Source organism: Mytilus californianus, unplaced genomic scaffold, assembly GCF_021869535.1.
Source record: "Mytilus californianus isolate M0D057914Y unplaced genomic scaffold, xbMytCali1.0.p SCAF_4, whole genome shotgun sequence".
NCBI classification, from domain to species: Eukaryota; Metazoa; Mollusca; class Bivalvia; order Mytilida; family Mytilidae; genus Mytilus; species Mytilus californianus.
The window spans coordinates 64,987,645-65,011,155 of NW_026262690.1; the positions used below are offsets into that span (position 1 = coordinate 64,987,645).

General features: G+C 34.0%; 2 protein-coding genes across 3 annotated transcripts in view; one reads left to right on the top strand and one right to left on the bottom strand.

Annotated features, from left to right (window-relative positions):
* The window catches only part of LOC127738305 (uncharacterized), a 45,394-nt gene extending 32,225 nt beyond the window's left edge, over positions 1–13,169 (top strand). For both annotated transcript variants that reach the window (XM_052249506.1, XM_052249507.1), the window contains 2 exons: positions 8,301–8,412; positions 8,736–13,169. In XM_052249506.1, coding sequence (XP_052105466.1) covers positions 8,301–8,412; positions 8,736–9,059 — 436 coding nt within the window. In that variant the 3' untranslated portion in view covers positions 9,060–13,169. The remainder of the gene's footprint in view (positions 1–8,300; positions 8,413–8,735) is intronic.
* Positions 13,170–13,914: 745 nt separating this feature from the next.
* Positions 13,915–20,063, bottom strand: LOC127738316 (isoaspartyl peptidase/L-asparaginase-like). The gene is made up of 6 exons (XM_052249518.1): positions 19,871–20,063; positions 19,213–19,355; positions 16,037–16,197; positions 15,583–15,710; positions 14,653–14,763; positions 13,915–14,195 (listed from the first exon to the last, which is right to left on the bottom strand). Exons 1-6 carry the CDS (start codon positions 20,061–20,063, stop codon positions 13,990–13,992), a joined length of 942 nt encoding a protein of 313 aa, XP_052105478.1. The 3' UTR covers positions 13,915–13,989.
* Positions 20,064–23,511: the final 3,448 nt, after the last annotated feature.

Below are 23,511 nucleotides of genomic sequence, written 5' to 3' on the forward strand. Positions count from 1 at the left end.
TTCAACAAAAATTGAATATATGGGGTTCTTTGATATGCTGAATCTAACCATGTATTTAGATTTTTGATTTTTGGGCCCGTTATGGGCCCGTTATCAACTTTGTCCACATTGAGGTCAAAAGGGTCCAAAATTAAACTTTGTTTGATTTCATCAAAAATTGAATTATTGGGGTTCTTTGATATGCATAATCTAACCGTGTATTTTGATTCTTAATTTTTGGTTCCGTTTTCAAATTGGTCTACATTAAGGTCCAAAGGGTCCAAAATTAAACTTAGTTTGATTTTAACAAAAATTGAATTCTTAGTGTTGTTTGATATGCTGAATCTAAACATGTATTTAGATTTTTGATTATGGGCCCAGTTTTCAAGTTGGTCCAAATGGGGGTCCAAAATTAAACTTTGTTTGATTTCAACAAAAATTGATTATATGGGGTTCTTTGATATGCTGAATCTAACCATGTATTTAGATTTTTGATTTTTGGGCCCTGTTATCAACTTTGTCCACATTGAGGTCAAAAGGGTCCAAAATTAAACTTTGTTTGATTTCATCCAAAATTGAATTCTTGGGATTCTTTGATATGCTGAATCTAACCATGTATTTAGATTTTGGATATTGGACCATAATAGGTGAATGTCCAATTTAAAATTTTTAAGTTCTTAGACCACATTCATTCTGTGTTAGAAACCTATGCTGTGTCAAATATTTAATCACAATCCAAATGCAAAGCTGTATCAAGCTTGAATGTTGTGTCCATACTTCCCCCAACTGTTCAGGGTTCGACCTCTGCAGTCGTATCAAGCTGCGCCCTGCGGAGCATTTTATTGTAACTTCCTGACATAACTTGTGTGTTAGTGTATGGATCTCTCTGACATTGTACCACAAGGTTCCATATCACAAAGGGAATGCTGGGATTGATTTTGGGGGTAATTGCCTCAAAATTTTAGGAATTAGGGGCAAAAAAAGGGGCTAAAAACAAGCATTTTTCTAGTTTCATGACAATAACTTGTGTGTACGTGTATGGATCTTCCTGAAATTGTACCACAAGCTTCCATATCACAAAGGGAAAGCTGGAATTGAGTTTGGGGGTAATTGCCCAAAACGTTTAGGAAAAAGGGGCCAAAAATAAGCATTTTTATACGACCGCAAAAAAATTTTTGTGGTCGTATATTGGTATGACATTGTCGTCGTCCGAAGACACATTGGTTTTCGCACTCTAACTTTAGTTTAAGTGAATGGATCTCTATGAAATTTCACTACAAGGTTCAATACAACAAAAGGAAAGTTGGGATTGATTTTCGGGGTTATGGTACCAACAGTAAAGGAATAAGGGGCCAAAAATAAGCATTTTTGTAACTTCCAGACATTACTTGTGTGTTAGTGTATGGATCTCTCTGACATTGTACCACAAGGTTCCATATCACAAAAGGAATGCTGGGATTGATTTTGGGGGTAATTGCCTCCAAATTTTAGGAATTAGGGGCCAAAAAAGGGGCAAAAAACAAGCATTTTTCTAGTTTTATGACAATAACTTGTGTGTAAGTGTATGGATCTTTCTGAAATTGTACTACAAGGTTCCATATCACAAAGGGAAAGCTGGGTTTGAGTTTGGGGGTAATTGCCCTAAACGTTTAGGAATTTGGGGCCAAAAAAGGGGCAAAAAACAAGCATTTTTCTAGTTTCCAGACAATAACTTGTGTTCAAGTGTATGGATCTCTCTGAAATTGTACTGCAAGGTACCATACCACAAAGGGAAGGCTGGGATTGAGTTTGGGGGTGATGAATCATAATGGGGGTTCAAAAAATTTTGGGGGGGGATTTATTTTTTTTTCCTTTTTAGCTCACCTGGCCCGAAGGGCCAAGTGAGCTTTTCTCATCACTTGGCGTCCGTCGTCCGGCGTCGTCCGTCGTCGGCGTTAACTTTTTACATTTTGAACTTCTTCTAGAGAACCACTGAATGGAATGAAACCAAACATGGCATGAATGTTCCTTATGAGGTGCTGACCAAGTGTTGTTACTTTGTAGCTGATCCATCATCCAAGATGGCCGCCAGCGGGGGACTAAGTTTAACATAGGACCCTATGGGAAATGCATACAAATGACTTCTTTTAGAGAACCACTGAATGGAATAAAACATAACATGGCATGAATGTTCCTTATGAGGTGCTCACCAAGTGTTGTTACTTTGTAGCCGATCCATCATCCAAGATGGCCGCCAGCGGGGGACTTAGTTTAACATAGGACCCTATGGGAAATGCATACAAATGACTTCTTTTAGAGAACCACTGAATGGAATAAAACCAAACATGGCATGAATGTTCCTTATGAGGTGTTGACCATGTGTTGTTACTTTGTAGCCGATCCATCATCTAAGATGGCTGCCATCGGGGAACTTAGTTTAACATAGGACCCTACGGGAAATACATACAAATGTCTTCTTTTAGAGAACCACTGAATGGAATGAAACCAAACATGGCATGAATGTTCCTTATGAGGTGCTGACCAAGTGTTGTTACTTTGTAGCCGATCCATCATCCAAGATGGCCGCCAGCGGGGGACTTAGTTTAACATAGGACCCTATGGGAAATACATAAAAATGTCTTCTTTTAGAGAACCACTGAATGGAATGGAACCAAACATGGCATGAATGTTCCGTATGAGATGCTGACCAAGTGTTGTTACTTTGCAGTCGGTCCATCATCCAAGATGGCCGCCAGCGGGGGACTTAGTTTAACATAGGACCCTATGGGAAATACATACAAATGTCTTCTTTTAGAGAACCACTGAATGGAATGAAACCAAACATGGCATGAATGTTCCTTATGAGGTTCTGACCAAGTGTTGTTACTTTGTAGCCGATCCATCATCCAAGATGGCCGCCAGCGGGGGACTTAGTTGAACATAGGACCCTATGGGAAATACATACAAATGTCTTCTTTTAGTGAACCACTGAATGGAATGAAACCAAACATGGCATGAATCTTCCTTATGAGATGCTGACCAAGTGTTGTTACTTTGTAGCTGATCCATCATCCAAGATGGCCCCCAGCGGGGGACTTAGTTTTACATAGGACCCTTTGGGAAATACATAAAAATGTCTTCTTTTAGAGAACCAATAAATGGAATGGAACCAAACATGGCATGAATGTTCCTTATGAGATGTTGACCAAGTGTTGTTACTTTGCAGCCGATCCATCATCCAAGATGGCCGACAGCGGGGGACTTAGTTTAACATAGGACCCTATGGGAAATACATACAATTGTCTTCTTTTAGAGAACCACTGAATGGAATTGAACCAAACATGGCATGAATGTTCCTTATGAGTTGCTGACCAAGTGTTGTTACTTTGCAGTCGATCCATCATCCAAGATGGCCGCTAGGGGGGGGGGGGCTTAGTTTAACATAGGACCCTATGGGAAATACATACAAATGTCTTCTTTTAGAGTACCACTGAATGGAATGAAACCAAACATGGCATGAATGTTCCTTATGAAGTGCTGACCAAGTGTTGCTACTTTGTTGCCGATTTACTGTTCAAGATGGCCACCAGGATATTTTATTAAATAACGGGACCAATATTAATCAAAATTTGGCCTCAATCATTATTTGGGTATCTGTTATGATTTTTATCTATCTTTACATGATTTCTAAAACCAAAGTAGAGTCAGGTGAGCGACACAGGCTCTTGAGAGCCTCTAGTTTTTCTTTTTTTCCTTTTTTGTTTCTTTTAAAATTTTCCATTTTAAGTTGGTTATTTCTGATTTATATTTAAAATCAAATAATAATGATATGGTACAATGTAGGAGATACACACCAAACAGGATGTGTAAATTATTATATAATAAGTATTGTGCAATAGCAAGAAATTTTCAATTGCACAGTATTGCACAATAGCAAGAAATCTTCAATTGCACAGTATTGCGCAATAGCAAGAAATCTTCAATTGCACAGTATTGCGCAATAGCAAGAAATATCCAATAGCACAATATTGCGCAATAGCAAGAAATTGTCAATTGTACAGTATTGCGCAATAGCAAGAAATATTTAATAGCACAGGATTGTGCAAAAGAAGATACTTCCTATAAATTGCTTATTTCTTGACCAATTTCAATGGGGTTTTATTCTTGATTTCATGGGGTTCTTTAATATGCTGAATCTAACCGTGTATTTAGTTTTTGGATTTTAGGCCCCGTTTTTAAATTGGTCCACATTGAGGTCCAAAGGGTCCAAAATTAAACTTTGTTTGATTTCATCAAAAATTGAATTATTGGGGTTCTTTGATATGCCGAATCTAACCGTGTATTTAGATTCTTAAATTTTGGTTCTGTTTTCAAATTGGTCTACATTAAGGTCCAAAGGGTCCAAAATTAAACTTAGTTTGATTTTAACAAAAATTGAATTCTTAGGGTTCTTTGATATGCTGAATCTAAACATGTATTTAGATTTTTGATTATGGGCCCAGTTTTCAAGTTGGTCCAAATCGGGGTCCAAAATTAAACTTTGTTTGATTTCAACAAAATTGAATATATGGGGTTCTTTGATATGCTGAATCTAACCATGTATTTAGATTTTTGATTTTTGGGCCCGTTATCAACTTTGTCCACATTGAGGTCAAAAGGGTCCAAAATTAAACTTTGTTTGATTTCATCAAAAATTGAATTATTGGGGTTCTTTGATATGCATAATCTAACCGTGTATTTTGATTCTTAATTTTTGGTTCCGTTTTCAAATTGGTCTACATTAAGGTCCAAAGGGTCCAAAATTAAACTTAGTTTGATTTTAACAAAAATTGAATTCTTAGGGTTCTTTGATATGCTGAATCTAAACATGTATTTAGATTTTTGATTATGGGCCCAGTTTTCAAGTTGGTCCAAATGGGGGTCCAAAATTAAACTTTGTTTGATTTCAACAAAAATTGATTATATGGGGTTCTTTGATATGCTGAATCTAACCATGTATTTAGATTTTTGATTTTTGGGCCCTGTTATCAACTTTGTCCACATTGAGGTCAAAAGGGTCCAAAATTAAACTTTGTTTGATTTCATCCAAAATTGAATTCTTGGGATTCTTTGATATGCTGAATCTAACCATGTATTTAGATTTTGGATATTGGACCATAATAGGTGAATGTCCAATTTAAAATTTTTAAGTTCTTAGACCACATTCATTCTGTGTTAGAAACCTATGCTGTGTCAAATATTTAATCACAATCCAAATGCAAAGCTGTATCAAGCTTGAATGTTGTGTCCATACTTCCCCCAACTGTTCAGGGTTCGACCTCTGCGGTCGTATCAAGCTGCGCCCTGCGGAGCATTTTATTGTAACTTCCTGACATAACTTGTGTGTTAGTGTATGGATCTCTCTGACATTGTACCACAAGGTTCCATATCACAAAGGGAATGCTGGGATTGATTTTGGGGGTAATTGCCTCAAAATTTTAGGAATTAGGGGCAAAAAAAGGGGCTAAAAACAAGCATTTTTCTAGTTTCATGACAATAACTTGTGTGTACGTGTATGGATCTTCCTGAAATTGTACCACAAGCTTCCATATCACAAAGGGAAAGCTGGAATTGAGTTTGGGGGTAATTGCCCAAAACGTTTAGGAAAAAGGGGCCAAAAATAAGCATTTTTATACGATCGCAAAAAAATTTTTGTGGTCGTATATTGGTATGACATTGTCGTCGTCCGAAGACACATTGGTTTACGCACTCTAACTTTAGTTTAAGTGAATGGATCTCTATGAAATTTCACTACAAGGTTCAATACAACAAAAGGAAAGTTGGGATTGATTTTCGGGGTTATGGTACCGACAGTAAAGGAATAAGGGGCCAAAAATAAGCATTTTTGTAACTTCCAGACATTACTTGTGTGTTAGTGTATGGATCTCTCTGACATTGTACCACAAGGTTCCATATCACAAAAGGAATGCTGGGATTGATTTTGGGGGTAATTGCCTCCAAATTTTAGGAATTAGGGGCCAAAAAAGGGGCAAAAAACAAGCATTTTTCTAGTTTTATGACAATAACTTGTGTGTAAGTGTATGGATCTTTCTGAAATTGTACTACAAGGTTCCATATCACAAAGGGAAAGCTGGAATTGAGTTTGGGGGTAATTGCCGAAACGTTTAGGAATTGGGGGCCAAAAAGGGACCAAAAATAAGCATTTTTCTAGTTTCCAGACAATAACTTGTGTTCAAGTGTATGGATCTCTCTGAAATTGTACTGCAAGGTACCATACCACAAAGGGAAGGCTGGGATTGATGATGGGGGTAATTGCCTCAATATTTTAGGAATTAGGGGCCTAAAAGGGGCAAAAAACAAGCATTTTTCTAGTTTCAGGACAATAACTTGTGTGTTAGTGTATGGATCTTTCTGAAATTGTACTACAAGGTTCCATATCACAAAGGGAAAGCTGGGTTTTGAGTTTGGGGGTAATTGCCCTAAACATTTAGGAATTTGGGGCCAAAAAGGGGCCAAAAAACACATTTTTCTAGTTTCCAGACAATAACTTGTGTTCAAGTGTATGGATCTCTCTGAAATTGTACTGCAAGGTACCATATCACAAAGGGAAGGCTGGGATTGAGTTTTGGGGTGGTGAATCATAAGGGGGTTCAAAAATTTGGGGGGGGGGGGTTCCTTTTTTTTCCTTTTTTTTCTTTTTTTTCCTTTTTTTTTTCTTTTAAAATTTTCCATTTTAAGTTGGTTATTTCTGATTTATATTTAAAAGCAAATAATAATGATATGGTAGGAGATTCACACCAAACAGGATGTGTAAATTATTATGTAATAAGTATTGTGCAATAGCAAGAAATTTTCAATTGCACAGTATTGCACAATAGCAAGAAATCTTCAATTGCACAGTATTGCGCAATAGCAAGAAATCTTCAATTGCACAGTATTGCGCAATAGCAAGAAATATCTAAGAGCACAATATTGCGCAATAGCAAGAAATTGTCAATTGTACAGTATTGCGCAATAGCAAGAAATATTTAATTGCACAGTATTGTGCAAAAGAAGATACTTCGTATAAATTGCTTATTTCTTGACCAATTTCAATGGGGTTTTATTCTTGAATTCATGGGGTTCTTTAATATGCTGAATCTAACCGTGTATTTAGTTTTTGGATTTTAGGCCCCGTTTTTAAATTGGTCCACATTGAGGTCCAAAGGGTCCAAAATTAAACTTTGTTTGATTTCATCAAAAAATTGAATTATTGGGATACTTTGATATGCATAATCTAACCGTGTATTTAGATTCTTAATTTTTGGTTCCATTTTCAAATTGGTCTACATTAAGGTCCAAAGGGTCCAAAATTAAACTTAGTTTGATTTTAACAAAAATTGAATTCTTAGGGTTCTTTGATATGCTGAATCTAAACATGTATTTAGATTTTTGATTATGGGCCCAGTTTTCAAGTTGGTCCAAATTGGGGTCCAAAATTAAACTTTGTTTGATTTCAACAAAAATTGAATATATGGGATTCTTTGATATGCTGAATCTAACCATGTATTTAGATTTTTGATTTTTGGGCCCCATTATCAACTTTGTCCACATTGAGGTCAAAAGGGTCCAAAATTAAACTTTGTTTGATTTCATCAAAAATTGAACTCTTGGGGTTCTTTGATATGCTGAATCTAACCATGTATTTAGATTTTGGATATTGGACCATAATAGGTGAATGTCCAATTTAAAATTTTTAAGTTCTTAGACCACATTCATTCTGTGTCAGAAACCTATGCTGTGTCAAATATTTAATCACAATCCAAATGCAAAGCTGTATCAAGCTTGAATGTTGTGTCCATACTTGCCCGAACTGTTCAGGGTTCGACCTCTGCGGTCGTATCAAGCTGCGCCCTGCAGAGCATTTTATTTTTCTAGGAGTTACGCCCCTTTGAACTTATTTGCTTCAATGTACTACTGCAACAGTTTGTCATCGCAACTCCTCTGAAACCACACAACAGAATTTCATGAAACTTTATAGATAATAAGGACATACTATGTAGATGTGCATATCAACAGGAAATTATGATTCAATTTTTTTTCTAGGAGTTATGTCCCTTTGAACTTATTTGCTCCAATGTACTTCTGCAACAGTTTGTCATCGCAACTCCTCTGAAACCACACAACATAATTTCATGAAACTTTGTAGATAATAAGGACATACTATGTAGATGTGCATATTGACAGGAAATTATGATTCAATTTTTTTCTCTTATACAATTTTTTTTTCTTACACATATTTTATTTCTCCAATGACAATGTGGGGACGTGGGGCACTCACTAAGGTTCTTTAATTTTTTCAGACTTGAAAACCTGGAATTAATAGAATTCCTGATACCTGAGAACTTACACAAAACTTTAGAGAAGCTTGAGAATTTGAAATCCCTAAATGTGTGGCCAGACACATCTAATCAGGTTAGTTTAAGAACTAGAGACAACATTATTTATTAAACAATCTAGTATCTATATCTATAATGCTTTAATATATGTAGGAAAGGTTTTCATTTTTCATTTGACTTATGTGGTTGTTTATATTATTTGGATTACTGTAAGGTAGCAAATTTGTTTTTTTAAAATCACCTTTTAAATTCTGATAGCATTATTTGTATGCTCTGTTTCTTGAAATCCCAATAACTTATTTCACACTTTCACTTATTGTTAAACAACCCCAATAATAAATGCATGCAAAAATTTCTGAATTGACAACAATTAATACATATTTTTGCCTTCCTTTGCAGCCTGCAGCACAGGTGAATTCCTATACCCTTAACACAGTAGCCAAGCTTAAATCATTACAACAGTTAGAATGGGGAATTCTTAGCAATAATAACTCTTCCATTATCTTAGATGGTGAAGATATGAACAAACAGCAAACACAAAACAACCAGGAATGGATTCCATTCTTACCAGCATCTGACAATGGATATGATGCTTTAAGTGAATCTTTGACAGAATATATCAGTCTGGTTAACTTTAAAGAGAAGTTGACAAAACTCTTGCCAAGTACCAAATTGAATGTGTTCAGTGCACAGACCATCTCTAGAGAAGAAGTAGATAGCTGATTACTTAATAGATTCCAGTTTGAAATGTTGAATTTGTTTACATTTGCACACAATGTACATTAAAACATACAGCGTTGAAGTTTTTAATTTAAAAAAATAGTTAAAGGATGTTTAAAATTTTAAAATGGGTGCTTTTAGTAGGATCAAATTTGTTATTAATTTTTTTCCTCCACAGTGCTGTAGATAGAAGTGATAAGTGCTTTTAAATGGTTGCCATGACTGACGAAATATTTTCGTAATATCTATACAGTAAAGTGGTTAATTTTACATATAGTAAATTTCATGCTTTCTGGTACCAAACATGTTCATTTGGTTTTTTTGGCTGTTTTTCTTAATTATGACCTTACTTATTGATTGAATTTATTCAAAAAGATATTTTCCTGATATCTGAGTTGATATCTTAGTAACAAAATTAACAAGAAAAGCACTCCTAAAAATTTCCCACTTTACAACAGGAAGGCAGTTTTTTTTTTCTTTTTAATTTATTATTTTTTCCTTTAAAATTTTTATTAAAGTTATACATTGGAACTGCCATTTATATCTATCGAAAATAATTACTGTCTACAGTCTTAGGATTAGGTTAACAGGAAATAAATATTTAAAAACCTCAGTAGATACACACCAGTAGAAAGTCAAGTATACGTTGAAATTAGTGCCATAATACTAGGGTATCTAAATTTATTATCAAATATTGATTTACATCTAAATAGGTAAACATAGCAGCAACTATATGCTCCAACTTTCAGGGATATCATCAGTTGTCTGATTCACAAAATTAATCAATTATAATTGATCAATTTAGAGATGTTATTTTCAGGAATCAGCGTAAATTTCTTGCATATTCCATGTCAATTTTTTTAAGAAGGTCATTTACGTTGAATTATTTTTATGATTCTCTGCAAGACTCCTTTTCAAGGCAAGTTATGCAAAACTTAATTGTTACACTTTTAATATTATTTCAATTTCAGTACTGATTATTATTCCACATATTAAATTTTGATTTGTGTTTGTTATACATGACACTTTTATAACACAAGGAATATGTAGAAAATATTTGATGACAGATCAGCATGTGTTCTTATACCTTTGACCTCTTGTTCCCACAGTAAGATTGAACCTTTGACCTCTTGTTCCCACAGTAAGACTGAACCTTTGACCTCTTGTTCCCACAGTAAGAATGAGCCTTTGACCCACAGTAAGATTGAACCTTTGACCACTTGTTCCAACAGTAAGATTGAACCTTTGACCTCTTGTTCCCACAGTATGATTGAACCTTTGAATTCTTGTTCTTTTTGTAAGATTGTACTTTTTACCTCTTGTTCTCACTGTAAGATTGTACATTTGAACTCTTGATCCCATGGTTAGATTGTACCTTTGACCTCTTTTATCCACATTAAGAATGAACAGTGACCCTTTGACTTTTTGATCCCATGGTAAGATTGAACAAGTGTCTATTGTTTGTAATTGATTGACAGATGTTCTGTGGTATACCTTGTTAATTATAGATTATCAGTGATTCTGAAAAAGAGATGGAGTTTTTTGGCTACAGTCTCATCATGGGGATTAGCCCTGAGATGAGATGTTGCAGAGAAACTTCCTTGTGTTGGAAAGACCATAGTTAATCTGTTTATAGATATTTTTCTAGACGTCAACATTGTCAATAACATTGGGTTATGATGTCATCATATTCTTCAGTACTTGACTGAGAAAACCCCTTTTTAGTCGGGTAGCGGTGTGATGGAAAATTATCATACGGAAACAAAAGAAAATATTAGAAATAGCGATATAATATTTTTCAATAAATTATGGATAAAAAAAACTTGATCTGCTATCAGATAATGAACTTGAAACATTATTTTTAAATTCAGTTTTATTTTTTCCTATGAAGAACTGTTCCTACAAGATTTGTATATGTGGCTGAGAATACAGAGTGATGTGATCTCCATCCTGCAGTTGGGAGTTATATTACATCTTGGACTCCATGGGGGAACTAAACAAAAAATAAATTTTGTTGAATCTAAAATGATCATAATAAAAATCATTATGAAAAAAAAATAAGACGATGTGGTAGATGAGTTTACCAAGATGTTAAAGCAACAATATTACTCAAATTAATTGCCAGATAAATACATAAATACAAAATATATTTAGTGTCCTTAAATATCAGCTGTATTTGAGCTTGAAACAAGAGAAATGTTCGCTTAAGCTTGTATTTCACCTGTTTCATATCATTGTACAAATACAGCTGATATTTAAAGTCACTAAACATATATTATCTAGGTTTGATGTAAGCTTTACGTTTATTGTAATAAAGCTGATCATGAGATTCAGTAGGGGATTTTTGAGTTCATGTGCATTTTTGATTATTAAGATGTCGATAAGATGTACCTTATTTTTGTTTTACTTAAAACGTTACAAGCATTGTTGTTGTTTTTAATTTTTATGTCAGTTGAACAATTTTGACAAAGAGATTATTATGTTGTATTATACTGTAAATAATTTCACATTCATCTTAAATATTTGTGCAAAATTAAGCTAGTAGAAAAAGATGATATGAGCTTTTGCCAGTAGCTACTAGTATGTCTTTGTATGAAGCTGTCTTTATTTGAGTCTCTCCATAATATTATTTGCTCTGTTTTTTATTCTTTTTTTTTAGAATTTTATTCAAACACCAGTAACTCAAATACATGATTCTTTATACTCAGTTATGTCATTACATTATCATCATCCTTGTATAGTCCATTGTGTATAATCATGACTAAGATTCAGCAGATTGCATTTTGTTCTGGTTGACCTTTGCATGGACTTTAAACTTCATGAAAATTGTACTTGTCTGGACTTTATTTTGTAATGCCTGCACATCTAGAGTTGATTATGTGGTAACGATCAAGTTTTGTGTTTTGTTCCATTTTGACAGATTTTTTTGTTATTAGGAATTTGTGTCAAACCAACACATATAGATTTGAATGAATTGAGTGATCCTAATATTACTATATTTGAAGCAGAAAAGACCAATACAGAAGTTCTGAGATAGCCTGTATCTTCAGGTCCAATCTCTTTTCACACACACAAGTCATATAATTACCCCAGAAAGTTAAGCATGGTTAGAATCCACAACATCTTTTGAATGAAATATCCACTTAAGGGTAAATTCACATGCTTATAAGTTTTTAACTTGGTGTGGGAGTTAAAAATTAAAAAAAAAAATTAAGTGAAAATCTTTTAGGAACTTTCTACTGTAAATTCAGAAATTATTGCATGCATTTATTATTGCGAATCCTTGACAACTCAACTGGCAAAAATGCAAAATCTAATTAATGTGATTGGCAAATATCTGACATGGGAAAAACATTTTCTGAATTTCCAGTATTTGCTGAATTAACCTGCAAAAAAGACTTAAGAAAATGCATAGAAAAGGGTCTTATGATAAATCCTTTTCAAATTCAATGTTGAAACGACCACTATGTCAGGATTCTTGAATATCGTCCTAATGATTTGTAAGATATAAATATATCATTATTTCATTTTGTTCCTTCATGTACAGTATTTAAATTTTCATCAAAGACCATCCTCCATTATTCTTTTAGAAACATTCTAAATCCTTGAGTCATTTTTGTATTGATATACATGTTGGATAACGTTTTTTTGCCCAAAATTAAGGTAAACTATATAATAAATGTTTAATGGTCCAACATTTAATAATTCAAATCTATGCATACTTTTAAGGTTAATGTTTGATTTTGTTTTTAAAAAAGAACAAAACTATTGTGTTCAAGAAATTTGATGAATATACCGCAAAGTGAACATTAAATGGCCAGCAATTAATCAGTTAATTTCTATATTGATGGTCTTTAGACGGTATTATAAAAATCATATGAACAATGTATAAGTTCATTAAATTGTTTGTTCTTTTTATCTGTCATAAGGTTCAAATATGCATTCTTCATTTTTAATATCTATGGAAATAGAGGTCATGTTCGAATAATCCAAGGAAACAGTACAGGTATAAATAATATTTTAATTTAGTATGAACAAATAGATTTTTACATGAGAACATTTTTAATGTCTATGGTTGCAGTTGAATTTTTACAATAAATACATACTTAAATATATGTAGTTGTCATATATGACCAGGGATTTCTTGAGAACTGATAAAGAATTACATCTCTGAATGTTTAGAATTTAAAGCTTGTTTTTATTAGTGTGAATCTGAAAATACCAACTAGGATGAATTAATGCAATTCTTATACATAATTGTGTTCGAATATTATTATGAAAAATGGAAGCGCAAGTTTTGATTTTTTTTATTGTTAATCCTGTTGCATTTTCTGCATTAATAAAAACTTCAAAGTAATTTCTGAATGTTCAGCTATGCAAATGTAACAAATTTTGGGTATATTGACATTCCTGACAAAACAAGATATTGGACAAAATATGAGTCTTAGCATAAAACCAGAGGTACTGTGAGCAAATTCGCAAAATGATTCTCCCATCCTACTACCACTTACAGCAATGACAGACTCCATAACTTTTTCTAGGAAAACACTAAGAAATATTCAGCTTAAAAAACAAAATGCATTACATGGTGAAGATTCTAAGTATTTCTGGTAAGTAGTTGAGGAGAAAATCTAACCAAAAAAGTCATTCAGATGAAGGAATGAAATAAATGATTGGTACAAAAGAACATCTTGTGAGTTAGATTCTGAGAAAGTTTCACTAAGTTCTGTCAAGCTCTTACAAATCAATAGCTAATTCAGAAATGGAACTGAAGGTTAAAGGATGGACCCCTATAAACCACTGGCTTCACAAGGCGTGGGGATAATAAATGGCAAGCACTTTTGTGTAATCTCTAAAAGCAAGAAGATGTTGTATGATTGCCAATGAGACAACTCTCCACCATAGACCAAATGATGTAGAAGTTAACAACTGTTTATTTTAATATTTCAGTGAAATGTTCTGATGGGTTCAATCCATAACTTAATTGGTTGTCTTTTATCCATGACCATGCCATTCTTTCTGTGGTAAAATGTTTGCCAACATTTCCATGCTTGTCAACTACAACCACACCTCCTGAACCTTGAACTCTTGTGGCCATGACAGATAATGATTCCTCAGCTGCCTCCTGCACAGATTTACCTTAAATTGGATTCAAATTGAACAATGTTTTATCTATTAATACTTTGGAAATCTGAAGTGCTTTTCTGGTTTTACCTTCATCTCAAATGCTCAAGCCCAAAAAGGCAAGGATGTATAAATTCTTGAATATTTGAGGAACTAAGTTACATTGGGTCTTCACATAAGTTAGTCACTTTAAAGAGATATATCAGCATTTACATACCTTTATCAGATCACACTAAACAAAGTTTGTGAGAATAAAATGAGTATTTGTCTGAGGATAATTGCTGTATGCAGTATTTATGCAAAACACCGTTATTGTATTAAATGCAAGGTAACAGTAACTGGTCATAGACCATTATGATTTTTAAAAAAGCAAATTTTGACACTTGTATAATCAGTTAATTTCCTAGATAGAAATGAAAAGTTATAAAAAAATATTAAACACATTAATAACAGTTGATGACTATAGTTTTACCTTGTTCTAATAATGTAGTGATATTTTTAGCCAAGCAAACTTTGAGTATTGATTCTCCATGTCCTGTAGTAGACACTGCTCCAGAATTATTGTCAGCATACCCACCAGAACCTGTATTATGACAATCTTATGTATAAAAATTTAAAACATATATGGTTTGATGGTTCATGTCTAGTCATTGTTTGATAATGTAATGATGATACACTATATTCCTTTTTTTTCAATGTGAAATGTGTACAAACCTTTCTTTCAAAAAGAGTTAAATTTTAGCACCTCACAAAAAAAGTTCTGAACACTGTTTCATGTCCATCAATTCTGTAACAGTTTTTGGTATTGAAATCATGCACTCAAATATTAGCCCCTCTAGTTCACAGCGGATTTCATGTAGCAATGCAAGTCATGAACAGTACAGGAGTAATATCTTGTGAAATACCCAAAGAGTTCCATTTAAATCTTGATAAATTTTAGGAAATCTGGTTCATCCTAAGTATGCATGAAACATTTGGGACTGGACGTTCAAAGAAGAGAAACCAATTATTCAAAGAAGGTTTATTGGTCAATATCTACATGTAAGATTACTCATGCCTATCACCACAATATTAGGATTTCTAGACAAGCTCTTGTCATTCACATAATCCACAAGGTACATTTCGTCTATTCACATGTTCTAGCACTTATCAGTTATTCTTTAACAGTAGATGAATGCAAAAACATCTGTGCTGAAGGTCAAGGATTCACATCAAGTACCAAAGTTTTTTCCATCAATGAAATTGCGGTTAAAAAATTTCATTTTTCGAAATTTTACTGATAATTGGACACTTATTGGCAGTCAACAACATTTTTACACTGACAGCAGTAATCACAGTCAAGACATGGATCCAATGAACCCTTTTATTATTTGGAACTTAACCGTGATTATTTTTAATTTACCTATAATAGGACTATCCCCAACTCTGCCGGGCATTTTAGCTGTAATACCACCAGTTGATGTTCCAAATGCTACATTGCCTGATGTATCTATTGCTACTGCACCTACTGTATCATGTCCAATGGGGTTTCTGGATAATAAGGTTAAATGATTAAACGTATCAAAAAAATGTATTATCTCATGTAAAGTATTCAAATGACTGGCTAATAAGGTTTACACGAATTTAAAATCATCTGTTTCTTAAAACGTAGAACAAATACAGCATTTGCTGGAATATATGTATTGCTTTGTTTTAGCATTCGAAAACATCAAATGAATATTTTTTTTAAATTTATCTACTATCTTGAAGATATTCAACATCATACCTTCTGTGGGTTAAAGGGACACATACTGAAAGCCTTTTGAAAGAATTTGCTTCAGACAGAACAAATGTGCCCCTCTAATTCGCATTGTTACCTTTGTTTAAATAAAGTATCCACTGTGACTTTGAATTTGACATACTGTTCCCATTCTCTGATAGCTTCTTCGGTGACAAGTTGTTTTGTTTGGACACTTTCAACACCCATTTTTTCTGCAAATTTGTTAGCTCCTTTGCCTACCAATAAAACATGATCCGTCTGAAAAACAGATTCTTCTGATTGTTTTGTAAGCATGAACGTTAGTCCAAGAATTTTATCGTAAGATTAAACAAGAGTGCACATACTGGAATGTCTCGACTGATTTACTGACCATGATTGATTTTATATCGAAATTTCCTGAAGATAAAGTTTTACTACAAGTATCACATAAACTTAATATTATCAAATGAAATATGAAAATGAGGTCAAGGTCAAATGAACACTGCCAGACAGACATGTACACCTTGCAATCGTTCCTTACACCAACTATAGTTGACCTATTGTTTATCTTAGAAGAGGACCAAACTACTGAAACGTAACATTGACAAATGAACTATGAAACTGAGGTCCAGGGTAGATGATACCCGCCAGACGAACATTTACAACTTGCAATCATTCCACACACCAAATAAAATTATAGTATTAGAAAAACAGACCAAAACACAAAAACTTAACATTGACCAATGAACTGTGTAGATGAGGGCATGGTCAGATGAAACCTGCCTGACTGACATGCACACTTTACAAAATTAGAGGTTCTAAAGAGCATGTGTCGCTCACCTAGGTCTATGAGCATCTTCAACAATGGACTCTCTCCAACATTGTGGACTATAATAGAATTCATGACAAAAACCTTTTTTTTTGTTGAACTTGTATTGCTGATCAATTTTTCTCTTCACAGTTTCTCTCTATTTTCCTTGATTTTGGCCCAAAAAACAAATATCATTTAAGGCAATCACTCCTATAAAGAGTAAACCAACGACTTTCATCAAATTTCACTTATTTGTAGATCTTGTCTTGCTGATCATTGTTGCTATTTAACATGTCTATCTTTTATAGTTTTCAAGATAATAGGCAAAAACGTAAAATATTGGTAAAAACTGTCATTAAAGAGCAAAAACTCCTACAAGGAGTCAACCGACAATTTCGGCTATTTGACTTATATGTAGATCAAGTCTTGCTGATCATTTTTGCCTATTTAAGTCTCTATCTATCTATTAGTTTTTCAGATATTAGACAAAAACGCCAAAAAAATGGTAAAAATCATTATCAAAGGGCAATAACTCCAATAAGGGGTCGTCAGACAATTTCGGATCAAGAGATTAAACTTATTTGTAAACCTTGTCTTGATGATTATTTTTGCCTATCTAAGTTTCTGTCTATCTATTATAGTTTTTCAGATATAAGCAAAAACGTTAAAAATAGGAGAAAAATCGTCATTAAAGGACAGGCAGGGTCAGGGTCATCGGACATATTTTTAAAACTAGATACCCTAATGATGATTTTGGACAAGTTTTGGTTAAATTTGGCCTTCTATTTTCAGAGAAGATTTTTGTAAAAGTTAACGCGATGGACGACGACGGACGCCAATTGATGAGAAAAGCTCACTTGGCCTTTTAGGCCATGTGAGCAAAAAAACGTGTTATAATTTAAAAATTTCACATTCGGTCAAGTTTCAGAGTTCAAAAATTTACATGACCGTTAATTTAGAAAAAGGTGATGTCTTAGGGTTAGAATAGAGTCAATTGCCAATCTGCTATTGAGTGATGTCTAATCACTTGATATAACTTATCAACGTATTTTATAGGAGTAACACGACGGTAGTCACATGTGGAGCAGGATCTGCCCACCCTTTTTACAATGATGTTTGTCTTTTGGTCTTTTTTCGATGTTTTTAACCATGGCTTTGTCAGTTTATTTTCGACTTATGAGTTTTAATGCCCCTTTGGTATCTTTCGCCTCTCTTTTACAATCATTTAATACACCACATATAGTTGACCTTCTGCTTACAGAGTCTGATAAACGGACCTAATCACGTACGTAACTTTTACCTTGATCACTGATCAATGAAATGAGGTCGAGGTCAGTGAACCCTGTCTGACGGACACGTAAACCTTAATATGTGAGAAATTCATATGACAAAGAAACGTAACATTTTTTTTCAAGTAGTCACTGAACCCGATGATGAAAATGAGATCAAGGACAATAGATTTATGACATATGACAGTCGGAAATTTGTAACATAAGGCATCTGTATATAAGTTATGAAGCCTTCATGTCTTCTACCCTCTGAAATATTAAGCTTAATACAAAAAAATACGCCGCCGCCGTCGATATAGTAATTCCTATGTCGCTTTCTACAACTTTCGTCGTAGGCGAAACAAAACATTGAGTAGTCTCATTAACTAAAGATATTATAATGTTTAGTTAAATTTTGGTTTCAATTTACAAGCTGTGTGATACCTGAATGGTTTTCATGCACTTCATTTATCAACACTACCCATCCTGTCTTATAGCACAATTATCGTTCATTCATCTGCAGATCCTTAATCTGATCACATCCAATCATGAAATACGGTGTTTTGGTTAATTTTTGTTTTAGGGTTGCTATCTCATTGACGAATAATACCTGGCGCCTCCTTTTATTCTTAACATCTATATGATCCTGTATGTCATTTCGCCTGTTTTTCTTTTTCCTCGATCTTGATTTATTGATATATTCTTCGTGTATATGATATAAGTATAAATTTGATTACACTGTACTTGCTTCATACTAACAACCTTTCAATTGCAGTGGGCTAAAACTTTTCACAAGTTGGTTAGTTTAATTAGATGATTTCAAGCTGCAACTTGGAGAAACATTTTAGTCTACTAGTATTGGTATTGTGAAAGGCTTTTTAGATGATTTCAAGCTGCAACTTGGAGAAACATTTTGGTCTACTAGTATTGGTATTGTGAAAGGCTTTCGGGTATACACAGTAACTTTTGTATCGTTTACTATATACATGTGTGTGATATTCGAACAGCTATGTTGTACATGTATGACCACTGCGAAACATTAATTTGACAATAACAAATGCTAAATTACTAATTCTGCTATTATCTGCTATGAGAGAAAAGATACCGTGACAAAATACGTGAGTGATTTCTAATTAATCCATTGGTTGGTATCATATAGTTTTACGTACCCCTTTGGGGTTGTTACAATTGTAATATGTCTAGTAATGTTAATACCTTGTCCATTACAAGCCTTGCTACGGATATTGGATTTTTGATGTTTTGTATGCATGCTACAGATCCACATTTCAAGTCTTTACCATCCATGACTACTGCATCCATCTCTACCTCGCCATCTGTATTTAACACTGATCCTGTTCCTGATAATACAAATTAAAGTTACTAAATCCGATAAAGAAGGAAATCCATTTTATGTTAGCTGACCTGTAGACTCCTGGTAAATGTTTGGTTAAATAACTTATCACGTGTTAGGTCTTACATCCTTGGCTTTCAAACGTTTTGGTGTGAGTATTCCTGATAAAGGTACTGAATTCAGAATAAAGCTTCGGACGCAAAAAAAATAGTAAAGTGGAATTTACAGTTGGCTCAATTTAGAAGGCAAATAAGGAATAACTTATTACTATTTGGGAAATGTTGTTTTGCTACTTGGGTTGAACTGTAGAAGGTAGAGGTCGGATTCAATTGTGATTTGCTTTTTTAATACAGTAATTGACTAAAAAAACGATGCAAAAATAAGCATACTTCAATGACAGATACATTAGAACATTGTCTAGATATGTGCAAGTCGTTCCTTCAAGTTCCTCTTGTACATAATTTTATTAAAATTAAGTCGTCATGGTATCTATTTCATAACAACACGAAGACCTGTACAAACCTGCGTCAAAAGCGGGATCATCCTCTAGACTTCTTACTGCAGCTTCTACAGCATCAACCGCTGATCCTCCTTTCTGTAATATCGTGTACCCTATTTGAGCTGCAACTTTGACACCCTCTACGCTGGCTTCAGCAAGATTATCAGGAATTGCCCATGCTCCTCCGTGGATTGCGATTGCAGGAATTTGAGACATAGTGACCTATAACAGAACTAGCAGACAATCATACTTTTAATGGAAAATTCATCTGGCATTGCATTTCTAACTTGAGAAACTGAGAACCCGATTAATTTACGAAAGATTATTGTTTCATGTCATAAACTCTTTCTTCGAACGATTACAAGCGTCATGTTAAAAATGTTAACAGAGGGCTCGATTTTAGCAATTTAGCAATTATCATAGTACATAGAAAACAGTGTTAGTTTGTACCAGCTGACGAAGCAGCCAGCAATAATTGGGCTGTTTTGGCATAAGCGCTAAACTGAAATACTCAAAACAGGGACCACGAATTTTAGCACTTTCATTCTTACGACTTTTAATGAAAAAAAAATATTTATGGATAAACACCTATAATCAACAACTGCATGAGTTGACAACAACTACTAACACAATGTTCACTCTTGGCATTTGCTATTTAGTTACAATTAAGATCATACATTTCGTTTTATACATGCATCCTGTAAACGTTTAACTAGACAGAGATATATGGTATTTCGGTTCTTCTTACTAGTGTTTGTACGAATGTTAAGGAACTTGTTGTCAAATACTGTGACAAAGCTTATATTGATATCGGTGTTAAATGTTTATTTTGTGCTAAAAACTTTTTGGGGAAATGAAAGTAACACTTTATAAATTTAGTGTGTACGCAGCGTTTTTCTAGATGTACCTTGACCAGGAGAGTTCAAACCAACAAATAAAGCCAGGGATTGTAGATACTTGAGTACACGAGGAGCTATATGACCAACAGGGGCCTAACAAGAATAGCCAAATCCACCTTCGGTCAACTTTGCCAGAGGGGTTGGAACTTTAGTTTCTTAAAAATTCATAATAAAGCGGAGATTTAAAAATCATTTTAGTGCAGAAGTCTTTGATAAGCTACTATGTTCTTTGAATGTCAGTTTGTCCCCGGTAACCACTAAGATTTCTCTACTGTGTATACTACAATACCTCTTAATATTTCCAAACAGACATTTTTGTATTTGATAGAATGGTTTTGCCATTACATCTAGGCGTAACAATACTGTTGAAATTGTTCAAATCCCCTTTCAATAAGTAAAACTTGCAAAATTACACTTATTAGACATGCGACCATGATGTCATGAAATTCATGTAACGATTTTAAATTTGCACATGCGCTTCTTAAAGACTCAAAGTTGTATGTTTGTTAGCTACAGTTGTAAGGTCATGCCCTAGAAATGACACCTGCTTCATATCGAAGAAAATTTTTAAAAGTCGAAATGTTCGGCCGTATTCCATTGATAGTAGATCTTATATGTCCGCACTGTACGACCTTCAACAATGAGCAAAACCAATAGCGCAAGATTAGAAGGGCCCCAAAATGACAAATTTAAAACAATCCCAATAAATATGATATACAGCAACAAACTACAACCACTGAATTACAGGCTCCTGACTTGGGACAGGTACATACAAAATTTAGCGGGGTTAAACATGTTTGACATGTTCAACATATGAACAAACTATAAAAATCAGTTGAAAAGGGTTTAACTAATCAGATCGATACAAAGCAGAAAAACAAGTAACAAAAACACAGACCGGACGTGGTAGGGAATTTATATATCCCTACAACAAAAAAGACACTCTAGTTAAAAGCACTGAAAGATTAGTAGTAGAACATTTAATAGAGGCCGATCGAGATGAAACGATATTTTACGGGTTTTTTGTGTTGTTTAGGAAACCAATACATAGAAGATACTTTCAAATGTTCAGGACAGGTCTTAAGCTGTAATGTGGTTTTGATTTGACTGTTTTGCTATATGACTCTCTGTGGATCGCACTGACCTGAATGTAGAAAAATTTGTAGTTTCATTCTTAAGAATTTCCGTGTAGTATTTACGTCATACCACCACCGAATTGTTGGCTGGTTTGTCGGCTGGTAAAACACAAACCGCTTTGCAAGTACTTATTCTATGATCGATATAGAGGTTCCCCGTAATAACATGGCCATAGGGGTCATATCTAAAATTCGACGATTCACTGTCTCAAGTTAGATGAGTATTATTTTCTACGCTGACGTCTGATTTAACTGAAGTATAATTAAAAATTAAACTTCTCCTGTTTTTTTTTTTAATATATTCGAAATAATAGGTGGTTCTGTGTTATCAACATAGGGAGGTGTAAAGTTTTGAATGGTAGAGGCATTAAATATACTAGATAAGTTGATAAAATCAATACCTCTGTTAATATATTTAATTTTCAGAAAATATCGTTTATGATCTTCAGGTTTATTGATACGCGGGAATAGCCTTTAAAGACAAACAGCTGTAATTATACGCGTACATTCATAGAATTGGCATAACACATTAAAAAACCGCTAAATTGGCTCAGCGTGTCGGACTAGTACACAATAGGGTTCAGATTTACATCACATTATCACGTTCTCTCCCTGAATATGCATCTAACTTGCCACAGGAGTTTGAAGGGCTATCCATCATCACCATCATCTCTATTGATAAATTGATGATTTTGCACTTTTTGAGCGAAGGTACTTGTATACATAATCATTTTAACATGTTCTCGTCCTGAATATGTATTTAACTTGCCAATGTGCGTTAAACAGACACCCATTATCAACATCTTTATCGTACCATATTGATAAATTGAGAATTTCTTAGCAGGATCTGCTTACCCTTCCGGAGCACCTGAGATCATCCCTGTTTTTTTATGGGTTGCGTGTTGCCCAGTATTTAGTTTATTTGTTGTGTTTTGAAGACAGTTGTTTGTCTTTTGTTCGTTTTTCGTTTTTTTGCCATGGCGTTGCCTTCAAATTGCGAGTCATAACTAATGTCCCTCTGGTAAATTCCACCTCTCTTGACAACTTCGGCTTTTTTTTGGCGAGTGCAATTAGTGTCATTGTATACATACATTATCATGTTCTCGTCCAGATTATGAATTTAACTTGCCACTGGACGTTAAACCGCCACCCGTCATCGTCATTTTCATCGTACCCTATTGACCTTATTGATAATTTGACACCTTCCGCCAAGTTCGCACTTTTTTGGCGAGATATAACAAATAGTCACAATTTCAAAAATTTCTTGTCCTTAATGTAAGTTATCTTGCCACTGGACAAGAAACAGTCATGCATCATCATTATCATTATCGTACCCTATTAATAAATTGATATAGCTTCTCACTTTTTTTGCGAGGTATTACAAATAGTGTACTTGTATACATAAAAAGCAGAAGTCCATTACTTGTAATGGACTTCTGATAAAAGTAATAACATATTCTCGTCCTGGACGTTAAATAAACATCCATCATCATCATCTTCGTCGTACCCTTTTGATAAATTGATAAATTTGCACTTTTTGTTTACATAAAAGTAATAACATATTCTCGTCCAGATTATGAATCAACCTTGCCACTGGACGTTAAATAGCCATCCATCATCATCATCTTC